The following is a 17,188-nucleotide window of genomic DNA, read 5'->3' as shown; positions in this document are numbered from 1 at the left end:
TGTATTCATCTGCTTGAGGAGAAAACTGTCTGGAAGATAACTTACAGCTTTAACAACTTTATAACTGTGGAAATACCAGATGAATTACACCTTAAGCAAGTGTGCTGGTTAGGGCAATTTTAGTTCACGGTATCTTAATTAAATACAAAAAATAAGTATTAAAAAAAATCCAGTTCTTCATTGTGGGATACTATATTTGCCTCCTGAGTGTAGCATGATGGTCTTCTCCTTCATGAACTGTTTGCTTAAGTTAATGGGCTGAGCATAATTTGGCTCTGACTAATTTTAAAGGTGACTGTTACCTTCAGGCACATTAAGGCAATGCCTGCACTGCATGATGCTGTGTCCTGTAGAGATACCAGAGTTCTGAATGCTCTGCCTCAGTTCCAGAATCAATGTATTAGTGCAGCATTCTCTCTCTCTCCCCAAATGGCTACACCTTGCATTTAACTCACAGGTGTTTTCAAGCTGACCAATTACTCTGCATACAGAATTTAGCATCTTCTGCTGTTTTATCTCTTTACTATAATAAAGGTTCTAGTGGATTTCTGTAAATAAGTTCACACTGAGAAAAGGAATTCATATTAGAAACATGTTGACAGGAAGGAAAAGATTAAAATTTGTATTCATGATCTGTATTACAAAAATAACTAAAACTCATCCCAGTCTTTTTGCATTCTGTGATATCTTATTTTGAGCCTTCTCCATGAGTAGTTATTCTTTTATAATCTTTACTGTGGTTTTATTACAAAAAAAAGTTATGTGGAAGCACTATAAAAATAAACGTATTAACATTTATTTCGCTCATGGTTTGCCGATTGTGTAATATTCATATGGGTTTAATTTTGTCATAGAGGCCTTGCCTGGGTACCATGAAGTCTACACTGTTTATGAATTCTGTGGGGATTAATGTCCTTAAACCGAAAAACCTGTAGCTCAAGGAGATTGTATGGGGGGAGGCAAAAAAAGAAGTCTGGGGTTGATAAGCTCTTCAGAAAAGAGAGCCTTCAGGCACTAAGCACTTTTTTGCAATGAGGCTTACAAGAGCTATGCACTCATTACCCCTTTCTGGCATTCTTTTTGTGTTATTTGATCAAATAAATATCTTTTCAAGGTCCAAGTCATAGCATAAAAATATTAGAAGTATTTCCATAATTCTGTATGGTCAATACAGAATGTGAGGGTTTCATATTTTGTAATGTGTTCTCTGTCTTTTGTTGTTGTTGTTGTCTGTTTCCTCTCGTAGCAAACTTCAACAACCATCCAAAGCTTCAAGGTCCTTTAATGAGATGTTTGCAGCCTCTCCATCAGCTCAGAGCCCAACTGATAGCTCAGATTGGGCATTCAACCAGGTATATTACAAAATTAACATTTTCTTACATGAAGTTGTGAGCATTCCTCTTTTCTACAGACAGTAATGTTCACCATCAGAAAAACATCTTATTAGTGAGGGTGGCTTGCCCACTTCTTGATCTCCAAAAAGATAGCAAAGCTGCAAAAGGTTCAGAGAAGGATGTCAGAAGAATGGAATGGCTACTGTGCAGTGAAAAATGGTAGGGCTTTTCAAACAGAAGAGCAGTAACTACAAATAGGGGAGGAGCAATATGGTAGAGAGGCACAAAGTCATGAGTAATACAGAGACTATGGATAGGGACTGACTGTTTACTGGCTCTTTCACTACAAGGATAGGGATTGTCAAATGAAGCTGTTAGGAGTTAGCTTCAAAACAAACAGAAGGTTGTGATTCTTCATGCAGCAGTTGGCAGGTACCCAGAGAAGTTGCTTATGTGTATTGTGGTCTAAAGAGGTTTGCTTGCATTGAAGTCAGTATTGGTCAAGTATGTGGAAGAGTGATCCATTGGGAGTTACTAAATAGAAAAATCATTATAGGCTTAGGAAAGTTCTTCACCTGAAAACAGTTGAAGCCTGGAAGAGTAATAGGAAAAGATAATCATAGATGCCTGCTCTGTTTTGTATGTGTCTGCTGATGGCCGTTTTCACAGCCTGAATTTTGGACCCAGTATACTCTTAGTCTGAAGCAGCACAGCCATTTTTATTGCTGATACTGAAACAACATCAACATTTGCTTGCTCCTGAGAAGTAACTTCAGCATGCTTCTGAGTGAAGATGGAAGCCCTTCACAGTTTTCTCCTGTTTTTCTTATGATTTTCCTTGAAAATTAGAGCTTTCTGAAATGTGGAAAAGATTCTGCCATATACATTTGAATGTTAATGAAATGTTCCATTAAAGCATTTTTAATCACATTAGGGGTTTGTTGTGTCTAGTGGAAGTTGCTTATCTGTAATAAGAGCCGGTTTCAAGAGACAACCAGGATTGTAGCAGCAGGCTTCTTGGATTACAGATAAGGGGATACAAGTGCACTTTTTTCTCCTGGTGTCTGGGTCACACATTCTGTTTTAGTTACCCTCTTTGATTAGATAGCCAGCAGCTTTCCCACTCGCAGGAGAAAATGTTGTTTTGCTGGTGTATATAATAAGTATGTCAAGTATGCTGAATCTTTTAGAAATGCTAACATATAAAATATTTTTTTTTTAAGTTTCATAAATGCTTAGAAGCCTGGGAAGTGCAATATTTAAGGTGTGTTAAAGTTTTGTCTGGGCCAGACCAGCCTGATCTCCACAAAGTATACATTTCTTTTTCTAAATACATGAAAATGTATAATTTAGTATGTTCTGATGACTTTTTATAGAGATTTGTTTCCTTTATTTTTGTTTCTATTTATAGGTTTTAGTCCGTCCCTTTGTAGAAGTTTCTTTTCAACGAACAGTCTGCCGGACAACAACAGCAGAGGGTCCAAACCCCAACTGGAATGAGGAACTTGAGCTTCCATTTAGGTATGGCAAAATGAAACCAAATTATTTATGAGTAATAATAATTTAATTTGAGCGTGCAAATTCATTCAAATTTTCCTTCTTTTCTGTTCAAATCACTTTTTTTGGTCTATTTAACCTTTTCAGAGCTCCTAATGGTGACTACAGTACCCACAGTTTGCAGTCAGTGAAGGATGAAGTCTTCATTAATGTTTTTGATGAAGTACTACATGACACTGTAGAGGTGAGTTCATAATGGAAGGACAGTGTACATCACAGCATATTATGAACTTTTTGAAGTTGACAGAATAAAACTTTTCAGTGTAATAACTTTCACCATCCTGTGCCTCTTTTCTCTATTTTGTCATTCCTTATGATTTTATATCTAGTCAATACTTCAAGATTGTTAGAGGGAGCAATCTTTATAGTGTTGGCCTTTGTACAAATTAAGTTTGTACTATATAATCTGTTGCGAGACTTAAACACGTATATGTAATCTGTTTTACTGATATTTAGTGAGATTGGAGATACTAAAATTGAGAGGAAACATATGAAATGTAATCTGAATTCTGTTCTTAAACTTAACCAGAATTTTTTACTAAATTCCAGATGAGTGATCCTAGTTCCTATATTTTTTATTAACTATCTTTTTATGCTATGTCTTATCCTGTTTGGTGAAAAAAAAATCTTTTGGTTGTATATATTAATTTTTTGGAATGAGATAAAAATTGCAAGTACTAGTTACAAGAAATTTTTGTAAACTCTCGGTGTTGTTATAACTCCTTCCCCTGTTGAAACCGAGGAAAGCTTTCCCAGTCAATTCAGAATGATCAAAAATAGCTGCACTCAACATTCTTGAAAATATAACCCAAAAATAAATAATTCACACATTTCACTGAGAACAGAATTCAGTCCTCAAAAGTGAAATGGTATTTGGTGAAGCAGAAGGAAGAAAGATAGTCTTGAAACTCAGATGTCACTCTAGCTGTTAGAGAATTATTTTTTTTAAGTAACGTGTAGGCTGATCGTACTAGATTTGGAAATCCCTAATAGGCAATACACATGAAAACAATGCTTCCATTCCACGGGGTTTAGTTAGATTTTCATACAGTTTTACCTTCAAAAAGCTGTTTTAAATACTAGTAAAATATTTCATTAGAAGACCAAAGCTTAATCTACTTTGTCTGAGAAGACTCTTGTGGACTACTTGTCAGATTTTTGAGCTCTCCATCACAGGTTATACAGGACTTGAACCCTGAAGTGCAAGCACATTGTATCATGGACCATGATGGTCTTGTATTTGTTCAGCATCTGGCATGCTTGAAAGGCATGCAGAATAATCATTGCCATACTAGTAATTGAATTTATATTTATAGTAAATTCTTAAAACAGTACAGAATTTTTATTAATGCCTTGATTAAATTGTTGATTGAATTAAAGGAAATATAGCCATCTTAAAATGTTTTATGTTGGGCAACTTTTTAATAGGATGATCTTGAAAGAGGAAGTGGGATCCGCACTCATGTTGAGAGACACTGGCTGGGATGTGTTAAGATTCCATTTACTACCATATATTTTCAAGCGAGGGTAAGTGTCAATAACTTGGAGTAAATCTCTTAAAATACAAAACTAGAGAATGGAAAGGGGCTCATAATGGAATGTCAGATTTAATTATTTTCTCTGTACTTGTTAGTTTATTTTTATGATAGTGTTTGAGAATGTCTTTGAAACCACTGTTTTTTGTAAAATTTGGTGAGTATTTGTCAGTAAGTTCAATGTTCTGAAGGGAGAAGAGATAAACTGACTTCTACACTGACAATGTAGTAAGCCTGGCTTACTTCAGTAATGAATTTAAAAGTGCAAATTCTTTAGATGGTTTCGCCAGTGGCTTTTGAGATTTTTGGTATTACACAGCCTGGATAGGTGAACTAGAAATAGGAATATCACCTAGATAGGTGATAGGAATCTTGACCTAACTTCTATTTCCACAGTTTTCATGAATCACCAGATTTTCACTTTGCCTCTCCCAGACTCTTCTTTCCTCCATTTTTAGAACTTTTCAAGAGAAGCTTTCTTCAAGAGATAGCAGCAGTTAGTCAAGGGAGTAGTAGTAAAACATGCAGTTCTTCACAGGGGAAAGGCATCTTTTTGTCCAGCCACCCATCCTGGACTTAGGTTAAGGAAAGTAATTTTTCATATCAATAGTCCTATCATATTGTAATCTTGCAGTAGGAGTCTTTTTCTACAGGGCAATTGCTTTCATGCACATTGCAAAAGTCTTCAGTTTCTTGATTCATGAAGATTCTGACATTAGTTGTGTCCCTAATGACACATTAATTTGCTCTTCTCTGGCTATATGGGGCACTTCTCAGAACCTTACGGACTTTAAGGCATACTGTGAGCCTCTTGGATTCTTTGGGTGGAGGATAAGTCTGTAGGAGTCTCATTTAATTGAAGTGCAGTGGTTGGAATTTGAAGTGGTTTTCTTGGGCTCTGCGTCTGCAAGGCATAACAGAACATAGTTGTCATGGGATTCAAGAAAGCATGGGATTCTTTTCGTTACTCAGAAATTTTGGACCATGTATGTCTAACCAGTGCTGGTTCACTTGCTTCTGTTAGATCATTAATAATACACTATCTTCAACTTGGGACATTAAGCAATGAATTTAGGTGTTTGAGGGTTGTGGTGCCCTATAGAATGAAGCTTTCATTGACTTCAAAGAAGATGTAGGTAGTAAGGTCTAGCCTTCTTTTCATGAGTTTTTGGCCACTCTGTGCAGACAATGTCACGTTATGTGACCATTGTTGTTACAGGTCAACAAACAAGAAAGAACAAGATCCTTTACTCTTTTTTTAGGGAAATGTTCCATGCTGAATGCATGAAACTCATCTGAGAAATGTGTCTACTCACAGTCCTGAGAGGCTTATTGGGCAGACTTAGACATTTCAACAGACTGTTTACCAATACATAGTGAATGACACAGCCTGTAATCCATCTTTGAGAATTACCAATACTGATGTCAACCTCTGTTCTTCATACTTCTTGTTTGGGTATGTCTTTTTGTTGTAGAATCAGAGTAGCTCCAGGATTCCTGTCAGATGCACTCATAACTTTCTTTGAGGAGGTGTTTCAGTTTGTGATTCCTTAAGCATAGTGTGAGTGCCTTCATAGATTCTCCCAACATTAGAGATTCTTTTCATTTGAACAGGATGTCTTACTGAATTTGAAAAAGCCTGATAAATGCAGCAGTTATATCAAGGTGCATCTAGCAATTAAACTTCAGTAACAAATGAAGCATTTCTTCATCCTGTTCTACTATACTGCAGCAGAAATTCTGAGTGATTTAGTTAGTTTCCTCTTCATCAAAACCTATTTTTGTTCTTAAATGTTTGATGAGCCAGCCCAGTGAGTCACCTGTTCATCTTTCACATCCACCAAAGATATCCTTCCTGATGGCAGCCATCTGAATTCTGCCCAAATCAGGATGTTAATCTTGTTTTCCTCTTAAAGCTATGTACTTCCACTGTTGAGACTTGCCCAGGCAAGTGTGGGACATGCCATCTTGTCTGACATGACCTTTCAGAAAGACTTTATCTTCTGTTTTGTGGTGGCAGAAAGAGGTGCAAAGGGCTGGTGAGTCTATCAGAACACTCTTCCATTGGGAAGCTGACTGAATGGGCCCAGTTCCAGTTGTACCCAGGAAGCATCAGCAGCTTCTGCATGGAAGGTGCCCATCTGTGAGATGCTGGAGCATAATTCCCACATCACTCAAATATAGGCATACTGCCTTCAGAGGCATAGTCCTGCAACCTCTATTCTGCCAGTTTGTCATTTTTCCAGGTAAATAGTGCCACACGGAGATGGCTGTTTGAAAGAATGGTTTCCATTACTTTAAATATTAGTGTACATAATATTCAAGAGAGGCTGAAATCCAGTTGTAATTAACACATTTAACAGTGAGATGTCTCATATTTTCACCAGAGTTAATCAGTTTATATGTTACATTCTCTCATTTTATTGTTTTGTAACTCGGAGCACTAAAGAAACCAAAGGAATTAAATATTTGAATACAAGTAGCAAATGTATTTGAGAAAAAAGTTTTGCTTTTTTTGCTTCTAATGAGAAGTTTTTCTCTGTATGTGGTGTAGATCGATGGTACGTTTAAAGTAGATATTCCTCCAGTCCTCCTTGGCTACAGCAAAGAAAAGAACCTGGCAATCGAGAGAGGTTATGATTCTGTGCGAAATCTGAGTGAGGGCTCATATATAACACTGTTTATAACCGTTGAACCACAGCTCATTCCTGGAGAGTCAGTCAGAGAGAAGGTAACTAATCAGTAATTCATCATATTCTTGCATTTTTTTTCCAGTGGTGCAGTTCTTGAGTAGGTATGCCTAGTGTACTGAAGGATACACTACTTGAATAAGAAGGACATTAATACAAATTGTGAGCGTTCTGAGTGTACTTCAGATTTTTTAGCTCAGTGCAATTTAATTGGATGCATCATTAAGTTAGATGGACAGTTAATGCATGAGAAATAACTTTCACCAGGCACCTAGTTCCAGTGTTAATAGAAAGCAAATTTGCATTCATTATCTGTAAGCATATAATTTTCCCATTTACTTCTGTAAACAATGAAGTATTCATGTGAGTATTTGTGAACAGTGGACGAAAAGAAGGTGGCAGATGCAAACATAGTATTTTCTTGCTTCTGTGTTTATATTATTCAAATACAGGATTTATTATTAATGGATTCATGCATGCCTCCAGATCTTGAAGATAATTATTTCTAAACAGCAGCTGTTATTTTTTTTCAGTTATTTTACTAAACCAGAAATGCTTCACCCTAACAACAACAATATGTCATTAAAATGCGTACACTACTTGCTATTTTATGTAACATGCAATGATTCAGAGATCCATTCAGCAAGGATATATGTTTTTCATGCACTAACAGAGGAAGCTCATTCTTTTCCAAGTCAGTGCTACACTTGGTCATTTATTAGAGACAAACAAGAACTGCAGAGAAAGGTCTGTTGTTATAATTTCTTTTTCAGAACAAAAATGTATTATGCATTCTAAAAAACCCTTTTCCTGTTAAATTACAGTCTTGGAAACTCTCCAGTCCTATGTTTTCTTGCTTTCATGCAATACTGTGGAAATTGTTACAATTTAGTAATGTTGTAAATAAAGAAAATTAATAAAGTGCATTCATGGATGCCTTTTAAGGTTAATTAGTTGGACTGATAAGATTATTACTAGGACTTGAGCCATAAATAGGAACTTAACTGCCTTGAAGCACCTTTAATTGATGAGACCTTATTCGAGAGTTTCATAGTCTTGGTCTTCACACGCAGTAATTAGTTGCTGGGAAAAAAAAATGTACTGAATTTGTAAGGGAAGAGAGCTCTGTTTATAAAAAGATCTGTCTCCAGTACTCTTTCAAAAGAAAAATCATAGAAACTCAAATAAGTGGAGAGATCATTGCAAAATATTATGGACTACCTGTTGCGAATCTTGACCTCTTTAAATAATAAGCAAATGTTTGGGATTTCTTGCATAGATGCAATTTGATGCTTAGTTACCAAAAGGTTATGTATTGTATTAATACTTAGTAAAGTGGTGCAGTAGCTATATTTAAAATTGATGAGAACACTTCAGAGGGAAAAAACAGCATATTTTATTAGTCATAGATCTTTCTGGTGTAAGTTTGCTTTCATTTCACATATGACAGTAGGAGCTAACTGCCCCTTGCCAAAACTCAGACATAAAGAAGTAGAAAGAGACTGAAGTACCTTCCATTCTGAAGATGCAGCAAAGAATCATAGCATAGTAAATCACAACACAGGGAATGAGTCCTGTTCTAAGTATCAAGAAATACTACCTGTCAAAGCTTCTCCTCACAAGGAGCCACACTGAAGACAAGGGGCAACAGATACAAGTTGTACCAGGAGGGGTGTTATCTCGATATAAGAAAGAAATTTTTTACAGTGAGAACAATCATTCACTCAACCAACCACCCCAGGAACGTGGTAGAGTCCCCATCACTGGAGGTTTTCAAGATGCAATTGGACAGGCTGCTAGATAATCTCATCAAGGCTCCCTTTCCCACAAAAGGATGGACCAGACAGTCATTGGAGGTGCCTTCCAACCTGGGCTGTTCTGTGATTCCATGAAAACTAAACTCTACCAAAACGTATGCATTGTCACTGAACAGGAATAAAGACCAGGAATAACGAAAATGTTGCTGAGGGAAGAAAACTGTTGATTGGTACAGAAGATCTGTTTTCTAAAATTTGTAGAACAGTGGAAAAACCAGCTATGATTAATAAATGAGTGGGAGTTTTGTCAGATTTTTACTGACTCTTTGCATTAGACATTTTTTTAAATCTTATAAAAATTTTACTTAGCAGGAGATGGATGGATACTAAGCCAAACCAAACTATTTCTTTAGCAAACACTGTATATTTTCAAATAACAATTATATATTTACAATATACATTTCATTGTATATTTTCAAAAAAAAAATTTTTTCTAAGTAGAGCAGGACCAAATTAATTAAGAGACTGTGCTATTTTAGGTGGTATGTATCTGATGAAATCTGTACAGAAAAACACTAATAAAGTGACACATGCTTGTATTCTGTGATTGAAAAAGTTATAATTCTGTGCTGCAAGTCACATATATACTTAATGTAGAAAGTGTCTGGCATAAAGCGACAATAACTAAATATTTTTGCCGTCCTTCATTCCTATTTCTAGCCATTCCTGCTGTAGTGAAGTCATTCGAAATACTTGTGTACTGGTTTAGGATGTTAAGCTTAATTTTAGTTTAATTTTACAATACCTTTTTTTGTTTAATTACATATTTTTCCTCCCTTTCCTGCTGTCCTTCCTGAATCTCCATATAGATGAATGAAATGCTTAAGAAGGTACAATGTTAATATATTAAATCAGTTGAGAGATTCCCGTTGTTCGCTTTTCAGGATTAAGCTCAGATTTGTGCCATTCAGGAGTCTTTTTGCACTTTGAGTTACTTGACTCTGATGTTGCAGTTGTTTATTTGTCTGTAATATTTGCAGTGAATTATTACATTTAAAATTATAAAGTGCCAGAGACAGTACGTTTCGGCTGTTAATTATGGTGGAGAGGAATCACCACTGTCTGCCTTCTCTGCTGATTTGGATGTCTAGCTACAGGGCAGTGCCCAGCTGTTCCACCTCTGGTTATTTTGAGAAGAGTAACAAATTACAGAAAGTAGTTTCTTTTGAACAGAAATATTATGAAGGATGAGCTTTAATTCTCAGCACCACTAGAAGTATACAAGGGATTCTAAGTAGATGAAAAAAACTATTTTGACTGATCCTAATAGCTTTAAAAGATGACATTTTAGGTGACATATGAGTAAATAATTGTCACTGTTATATAATTAATATGTGCTTTTGAGTCCTGGATTTGCTTCTGGAAAATCTCATCTAAAAGTGTTAAAATTTTAGACAAGTCTGAATTATAAGGATTCCTCTAAAAATGACTTGTACCTTCTCTGCAAATATAACGGCATTGCGCAGGGTTGTCACAGTATTATTTATATAAAAATCACTGAGACTTTGTGCATTACCTCAATTGTGGTTTTAATGGAGTGTTATGTGAATAACATGTAGGATTATACCTAACCATAATTGTCTACCTTTGAATTATATATGTGGTGTTACATACTCATCCCTGCAGTTTTACTTGGCCATAACTTTCACTACATTTTCCAGTGCTTTAATAAAGCCAGCTTCTAGGTACGGGTCTTTATGTGCATTCATAAGTAAATGCAAATTGCCTGATCTTCCATTACCTTGACTTTTCTTACATGTCTCTGATGCAGAGAATATATACTACAAGAAAAGTTCAAAATGCTGTTAGGAGTGAATTTCACATTCCTTTTATGCTCCTGTAAATGGTGAAATAAGACCAAATATAGTAAAGACTTAAGCCGAAACTATAAATAAAACTATTTTTGTATACATTCTACTGTCTTTTGAAGTTTGATACCCAAGAAGATGAGAAGTTGCTCCAGGCAGCAGAAAAGTATGAAGCTGAATGTACATCAAAGTTTCCAAGCCGCCAATGCCTAACAACTGTAATTGACCTCAGTGGGAAAACAGTTTTTATTACCAGATATGTCAAACCTCTGAATCCACCACAGGAGCTTCTTGATGCTGTCCCAAATAGTGCTCAAACAGCAGCAGTAAGTACTTAGGAAAGATAGTGAAGTTTCTGGGATATGGATTTTGGAATGTGTGTGTTCACATGTGCACACGCACAGAGGCACGTAACATTTTTTATACGTCTGCTGTATAGCTGTGCTTTTTATAAAGGAAAAACTAGAGATACAAAATAAAGTAGCGGTGACTTATGTGTGATACACAGTAAGTCTACCCATAATGATGCTGGAAAAGGTTATTTGTCTTCTGTGGAAAAAGTAGGTATATTAATGAGTATTGTTCTTTGAAAAATAAAGAATTATGCCAAACCTCAATGGGAGCAAATCATATCAGTCTTCGATATAACTTCTAAAATGAGCTGGCTGCTACTGTAATGAGGTCAGTCAGCGTATCGTCATTGATTTCGGTGGAAATAGCACTACACATCTGGTATAATAATGCTATTGTTATATAGCCATGTTGTGAGTTGAAGGGGTGACTTGCTTTATTTTGTGTTCTTGCAGGAATTGGTGGCTCGATATGTTGCTTTGATTCCTTTTTTGCCAGATAGTGTGTCATTTGCTGGAATTTGTGATTTATGGAGTACATCAGATGTAAGCAATGCATTAAACAGAAGTTCTTTATCCGCTTGAGTGTGATGTAACATCTTAGCAGCCCCTGCTTTTGGGTGGAGATTGTGCTAGATGAGCTCTTGAGATCCCTTCAGACCAAAATTATTCTGTGATTCTATTATAGTAAGGTGTATTTTTTTTTTTTTTGTGAACTGTTTATTTCAAAGAATGAAGACCAAAGCTTGAGAAAAGTTGCTCATCCTGATAGGAGCCAAAATTTTTATCTTTGATAGGTTGCAACTGATTGACACTAAGAATGCTTAGGGCTTTAAGCTTTCCCTGGTTTCATTTGATTATAAAACAATCCAAAATGGCTATTCATGCACAAGGAAAAGGATGCTGACTGATGGAGACTTTAAAACTAGACTTAAAATTGATCATTGTTGTTGCAAGGAACTACAGAAAAAACACTGCACGTAATGTCAGTAATAAGGTAATATTTAGCCTTCTCTGTCAGATACAAATAAATCCTGTCATCCATAGAATAACAGCAGACGATAAGTTAATCATAGATGATGTTTTTACCATCTCAGAACTTTTCTGCAAGATTCAGGATAACTCAAAAGACAAAGACCCTGGTTCTTGTGGTGAAGTCCCAGGTCTGCATCATGGATTTTCACAGCATTCACTCGTCATCCTGCATGCTAAAGCAGAGCTCAATAACCAATAAAGATCAGTTGCAAAGATCTGAGGGGATTGTTTTTCTTCAGGAGTGTTAAGAAATATTATTAAATGTTGGAAGTTGAAAATGCAGTTGAAAACTGCAAAGAAAGACTTTTTTTTTTTTTTTTTTTTTTCCAGCAATTTCTTTATCTTCTGGCGGGAGATGAGGAAGAACACGCCGTGCTCTTGTGTAATTATTTTCTTGGCATGGGGAAAAAAGCCTGGCTTATCATTGGAAATGCTATTCCTGAGGTAAGAGGATTTTTTCATTTGATTGGAATGTAAACTTTAGTTCTGTGAAGTCTTTGGTTCCCACCACCGGATAGAATTGTTTCTTGCTGGCATGTTTTTCCAGGAAGTATCTAAAATTGGTGCTACTGAAACTGATTCTTTTCAGAGAGGGGAAAAAAAAATGTGGAAATTATATCTCAGTATAAATATTGTCTATTTTTTTTTTTTCTGGGACCCATGTTTCCATACTTAAATCTGGTAGTAGCTCTTGTCCTCGTAGTACGCTTCCAAGCATCTGTAAACCTTGACTGGACTTTAGCTTATATAAATGGTGTGTCCAGGAGAAAGGTAATGGAGAGAGGCCATTCACAGCAGCTGTCATGAATACACAGACTAGGACAGAGTTTGGGTGGAATTGGGTAAAGGTTGAGAGGTGGCAGGAAAGGTTTAGGGGCTTGCCAGGGATTCTTACTGGTACAGGCATGTCCCGTGATTCTCTCTGCAGCTGATGGCAAAGCTGCAGCAAGAGTAATGATAGATTTGTTCAGGCTTGACAAGTCAATCTCCATCTGCGTTCTGTACCGCAGGCAGGCTAGGCAGTCTGCTCTGCCTTGGACTGCTGTGTCCCCACCATTGCTGTGAGCCCACTGTGGCAGCAGTCTGGCTTAGAGAGGCTAAGAACTAAAACATTTAGACTCTTTTGCCCCTTAGGAGATGCATTTGTTCGCAGGGAACCACTAGGATTTCCAATGAACCAGGCTGAGAGATTTGGGGGTGTTCAGCCTAGGTAAGAGAAAGCTCCAGGGAGACCTTACAGTGGCCATCCAGTGCTTAAAGGGGTTACAGGAAAGGTGGGGAGGGACACTTTATCAGGGAGGGTTGTGACAGGTTGAGTGATAATGATTTTAAGCTGAAATAAAGTAGATTTCGATTAGATATAAGGAAGAAATTCTTTTCTGTGAGGGCGGTGAGGCGCTGGCCCAGGGTGCCCAGAGCAGCTGTGGCTGCCCCCTCCCTGGAAGGGTTCAAGGCCAGGCTGGACGAGGCTGGGAGCACCCTGGGCTGGGGGAAGGGGGCCCTGCCCATGGCCGGGGGGGTGGAACTGGGTGATCTTTAAGGTCTCTTCCAACTCAAATCATTTTATGATTTTGTGGTAAGACTGTTTATAATGCAGATTTCTACCATTAGTATCTGAAATTACCAGGCACACGCGAAAGTTTTGCTGAGCAGAATTTTGGGAGGAATCCCTGTCAAGATTAGTTCCTTTAGCAGCGGCAGGAACAGGTACTCCTCCCACTCCAAATGTGATGGAGAGGGTAGTCCTTAATAAAGCAATTAGTTTATGCATGCTGTAAGGAGGGGGATTATTCCAGGTATTTCAAAGTACCTGGAAAACATGAGAGATAAGAAGAAAATACAAGAGTTCAGGGATTCCTGATAGAGAATATAAAAAGAGAGCTGAGAAATTCCTTAAGTGCCTGTATGAGGCTGATGGATGAGACACAAAGAGCGCTGCCTGGGCACAGCCCTTCACCTCAGAGCTTACCCGTGGATGACACGTGTAGCCAGCTAGGGCACACTGATACTGAAATGACAGACATTAAACGTTCCTGTATATAGTATTTCTCATCAGTTTCTAGCTGAACGAAGACAACTTTCAGATCTGTATTTTAAGTATGCTTAACATTTCTCTGTCACATAAGAGACACAGAACACATTATTATGTGTTGGTTGAATTGTAATGAACCTGTAAAATCTTCCAACCCGATTGCACCAAGAAGTACTATTAATCTCAGTAGTAAAAATTTAATATTCCAAATAATACAAAGCATACTGTCTTTGTGGCCAGTTTTAAAACATCTTTCTCATCCCCTTTTTTTCTTCCTAGGGACCAACTGCGTATGTATTAACTTTGGAACAAAGTCAATATGTAATTTGGAATCCCAGTACTGGATGTTTTTATGGGCAGTATGATACTTTCTGCCCCTTACAAAATGTGTACTGTCTGATCAGCTGTGATAACGTAAGCGGACCCAGCCTTGTCACATTCCTATACCCATAAGATTTGATAAATTATTATTTTTCTTGACCATATGCATCATTTGTTCATCAGTGTAACTATATTTATGCTGTCATGTTGTTAGTGATTTTAGTCAATCTTAATTAGGTTTTTCATCTACTTTAAATACTTAAAATAAGAAAGGCTTTTTTAAATCAGCATTTAGGTGATCATGGCATCCACTCATATAACTTTCACTACTGGGTTTTACTTACACGTTTCCCAACTTGGATGGCCTAAATTTACCACGTCTTAGCTGAGGAGTAGCAATTCAGCAAAGCTAATAGTTTGCAGTTGAAATGTAACTGAAAAATTAAAAGGAAAGGAAGGAAGGGAACACTTGAGTTACATACGTAACGGTGAGCACAGCCCTGACTGTTCAGTGTGCCAAACAGAGGTGGCACTACAAGGCACAAAAACTGGACCGATTTTCTGCCTGGTGTCAACACCTCCCATCTGCTACAAAATACAAGTGATATTAGTGCTTATTCACAGTATGTTGTTCACGGTGTGGCTGGAAACCCTCTGAGAGAGAGCAGCAGGGATGAGGAGAGGGAAGACAGCGGAAGAGCTGTGCAGCTCAGGGCAGGTGACCCAAAGGGCACAGACTGGGGCAGAGCTGAGCCTGTGGCGGGAGGGACAGGAACCCTGGGCAGTTCCCTGCCACCAGCATTCCCTGGCTGAGCTGGAAGCTGATGCTCACAGCTTCTGGGGACATGATAACGAGGTAGAGAGACATGTGGAACTGAGGAAATAGAAGGCAAGTTCAAAAAAAGAACCTTAGGTTTTATTTGAATGAAAACTGGAGGTTGAGCTTAAAAGTTTGCTCCTTGTTTTTTTTTTGGAAACACTAAGGAAACAGTTAGGCTTCCATTATGCACCAAACTATAGCAAACATTTGCTTTTATTTTCTGTGTTGAAAATATACCTGGAGAAGTTTTAACGCATGACACTTCAAACAACTTTTGTGTTGTTTTTTAATCTTCTGGGGTTTTATTCTAAACACAAATCATGACTTTGGCTGAGAATTTAAGATTTATTTTAAAAGTGTCAGTTCTGTCTTGAAAGTGTTCTGGTAAGCAGTTGAGTTAGTGAATTTTTTTTTTTTCTTAAAGTACTAAACCTACAGTTAAGAAAAATGTAACTTAATTCTAAATTGCTGGAGAAGCAGCTGAGGCCTTCAGCACTGACAACCTAATCAGCTAACCTTGGACTGTAGAGCTCAACATCTTTCAAGGCAACTGATTTCATTCTACATGTGACAGCAGGTGTGCTGCCAGCAGAACAATACCACTTCAGCTTCAACCAGGTCAAAACAAGCTGTTGTGTCACATAGGCTGTACCCAGAACCATCAGTTACATACTAATTAGTACATTTACATACTAATTGTCAGTACATTTTGCAGCCTTAGCAGTACTTATTTAAAGGTTGTTTTGAACAAGAAGCCTAGAATGCTTGCATGCTCCACTCTAGGCTCAAACACAGACCAAACAGCGTCTATAAAGATGTGGAGTGCAAAACACCAGATCCCCTTGGTGACAAAATATACATGGGAGCTGTGTGTGTCTGCAGCATCTACTTCTACTCTGCATCATAAGCTTGAAATAGCAACGGTGCTGGGGTGCAGCAGGCTACCAGAGGTCACAGCCACAGCTGCAGGGCTGGGCCACAGGCAGAATTTCATCACAATTCAGAAGAGCTGGATGTAGCAATCCAGAGGAGTGGAAATGCAGCTCAGGACAGGGGTGAAAATTTTAGAGTATACTGTAACCCAAAACCACGTGATGCTGGAGGGAGGGCAAAGGCAGAAGTTTCTGAAAACATAGAAAAACTGCCAGGGTGCATTGAAAAAAGGAAATACTGGAAAAAAAGATCCAGCAGGAAGAGTTGCCAACTGCAGACAGTAATTGTGTTCGTACACTGGTATCAGTCCACACTCAGAAGCACAAGGCACGAGAGACCAGCAACATCCCTTTTGATGTGAGAATGCAAAAGTTGCACAGCAGCTGTGACTACAAGATTGCCTTGTTTCTCATCAACTCAGATAAGTAATTGCTCTAGAAGGTCAAGATTATATAGTATTTTATTGCCATGTAAGTAGAATGTGTTCCATAGCTGTGATTATATGCAAAAAACTAAAACAAACTTGCTTTTTTGTAGGTCTGGTTTAATATGCAAGAATATGATTCCCCAGTAAGGATAAATTTTGATATCAGCAAACCAAAACTTTGGAAGTCTTTCTTTTCAAGAAGCTTGCCATACCCTGGTCTCAGCAGTGTTCAGGTATTAATGTATCTATTACCAACTCAATTTGAGGGTTTGAGAGAGCACAGATTTAACACAAAGAAACAGAGAGTAAGTGCTTTGGACTTCTGTGGTTAAGTGTATTTATGTAATAGCATTGGATTTTAAAAAAGATTTTCCCATGCACTCCTTAACCAAAAAAAAAAAAGGCAGGAATACTGCAAAGTATTTGGTTTTATACGGAGTGCACAGCTGTTGTCCTCTGACTATCTGTGTAAGATCTCAGGACAACAGTGAAATAAATGGGACAAATCTTTAACACAAACATATCTATA

The 17,188-nt window shown here is 37.5% G+C and overlaps 1 protein-coding gene across 4 annotated transcripts in view; it reads left to right on the top strand.

Annotated features, from left to right (window-relative positions):
* The window catches only part of CC2D2A (coiled-coil and C2 domain containing 2A), a 67,162-nt gene that overhangs the window by 47,081 nt on the left and 2,893 nt on the right, over nucleotides 1–17,188 (top strand). For 2 of the 4 annotated variants that reach the window (XM_042808211.1, XM_042808212.1), the window contains 11 exons: nucleotides 1,247–1,352; nucleotides 2,746–2,855; nucleotides 2,979–3,075; nucleotides 4,320–4,418; nucleotides 6,981–7,157; nucleotides 9,743–9,763; nucleotides 10,864–11,067; nucleotides 11,548–11,637; nucleotides 12,457–12,570; nucleotides 14,438–14,572; nucleotides 16,770–16,892. In XM_042808211.1, the coding sequence (XP_042664145.1) occupies nucleotides 1,247–1,352; nucleotides 2,746–2,855; nucleotides 2,979–3,075; nucleotides 4,320–4,418; nucleotides 6,981–7,157; nucleotides 9,743–9,763; nucleotides 10,864–11,067; nucleotides 11,548–11,637; nucleotides 12,457–12,570; nucleotides 14,438–14,572; nucleotides 16,770–16,892 (1,276 nt within the window). Of the gene's footprint in view, nucleotides 1–1,246; nucleotides 1,353–2,745; nucleotides 2,856–2,978; nucleotides 3,076–4,319; nucleotides 4,419–6,980; nucleotides 7,158–9,742; nucleotides 9,764–10,863; nucleotides 11,068–11,547; nucleotides 11,638–12,456; nucleotides 12,571–14,437; nucleotides 14,608–16,769; nucleotides 16,893–17,188 lie in introns of all 4 variants that reach the window. The other 2 variants (XR_006167034.1, XM_042808213.1) reach the window with 2 other exon arrangements.

Source organism: Tyto alba, unplaced genomic scaffold, assembly GCF_018691265.1.
Source record: "Tyto alba isolate M040663 unplaced genomic scaffold, T.alba_DEE_v4.0 Super-Scaffold_6, whole genome shotgun sequence".
NCBI classification, from domain to species: domain Eukaryota; kingdom Metazoa; phylum Chordata; class Aves; order Strigiformes; family Tytonidae; genus Tyto; species Tyto alba.
This window is presented reverse-complemented; position numbering and strand designations above follow the sequence as displayed.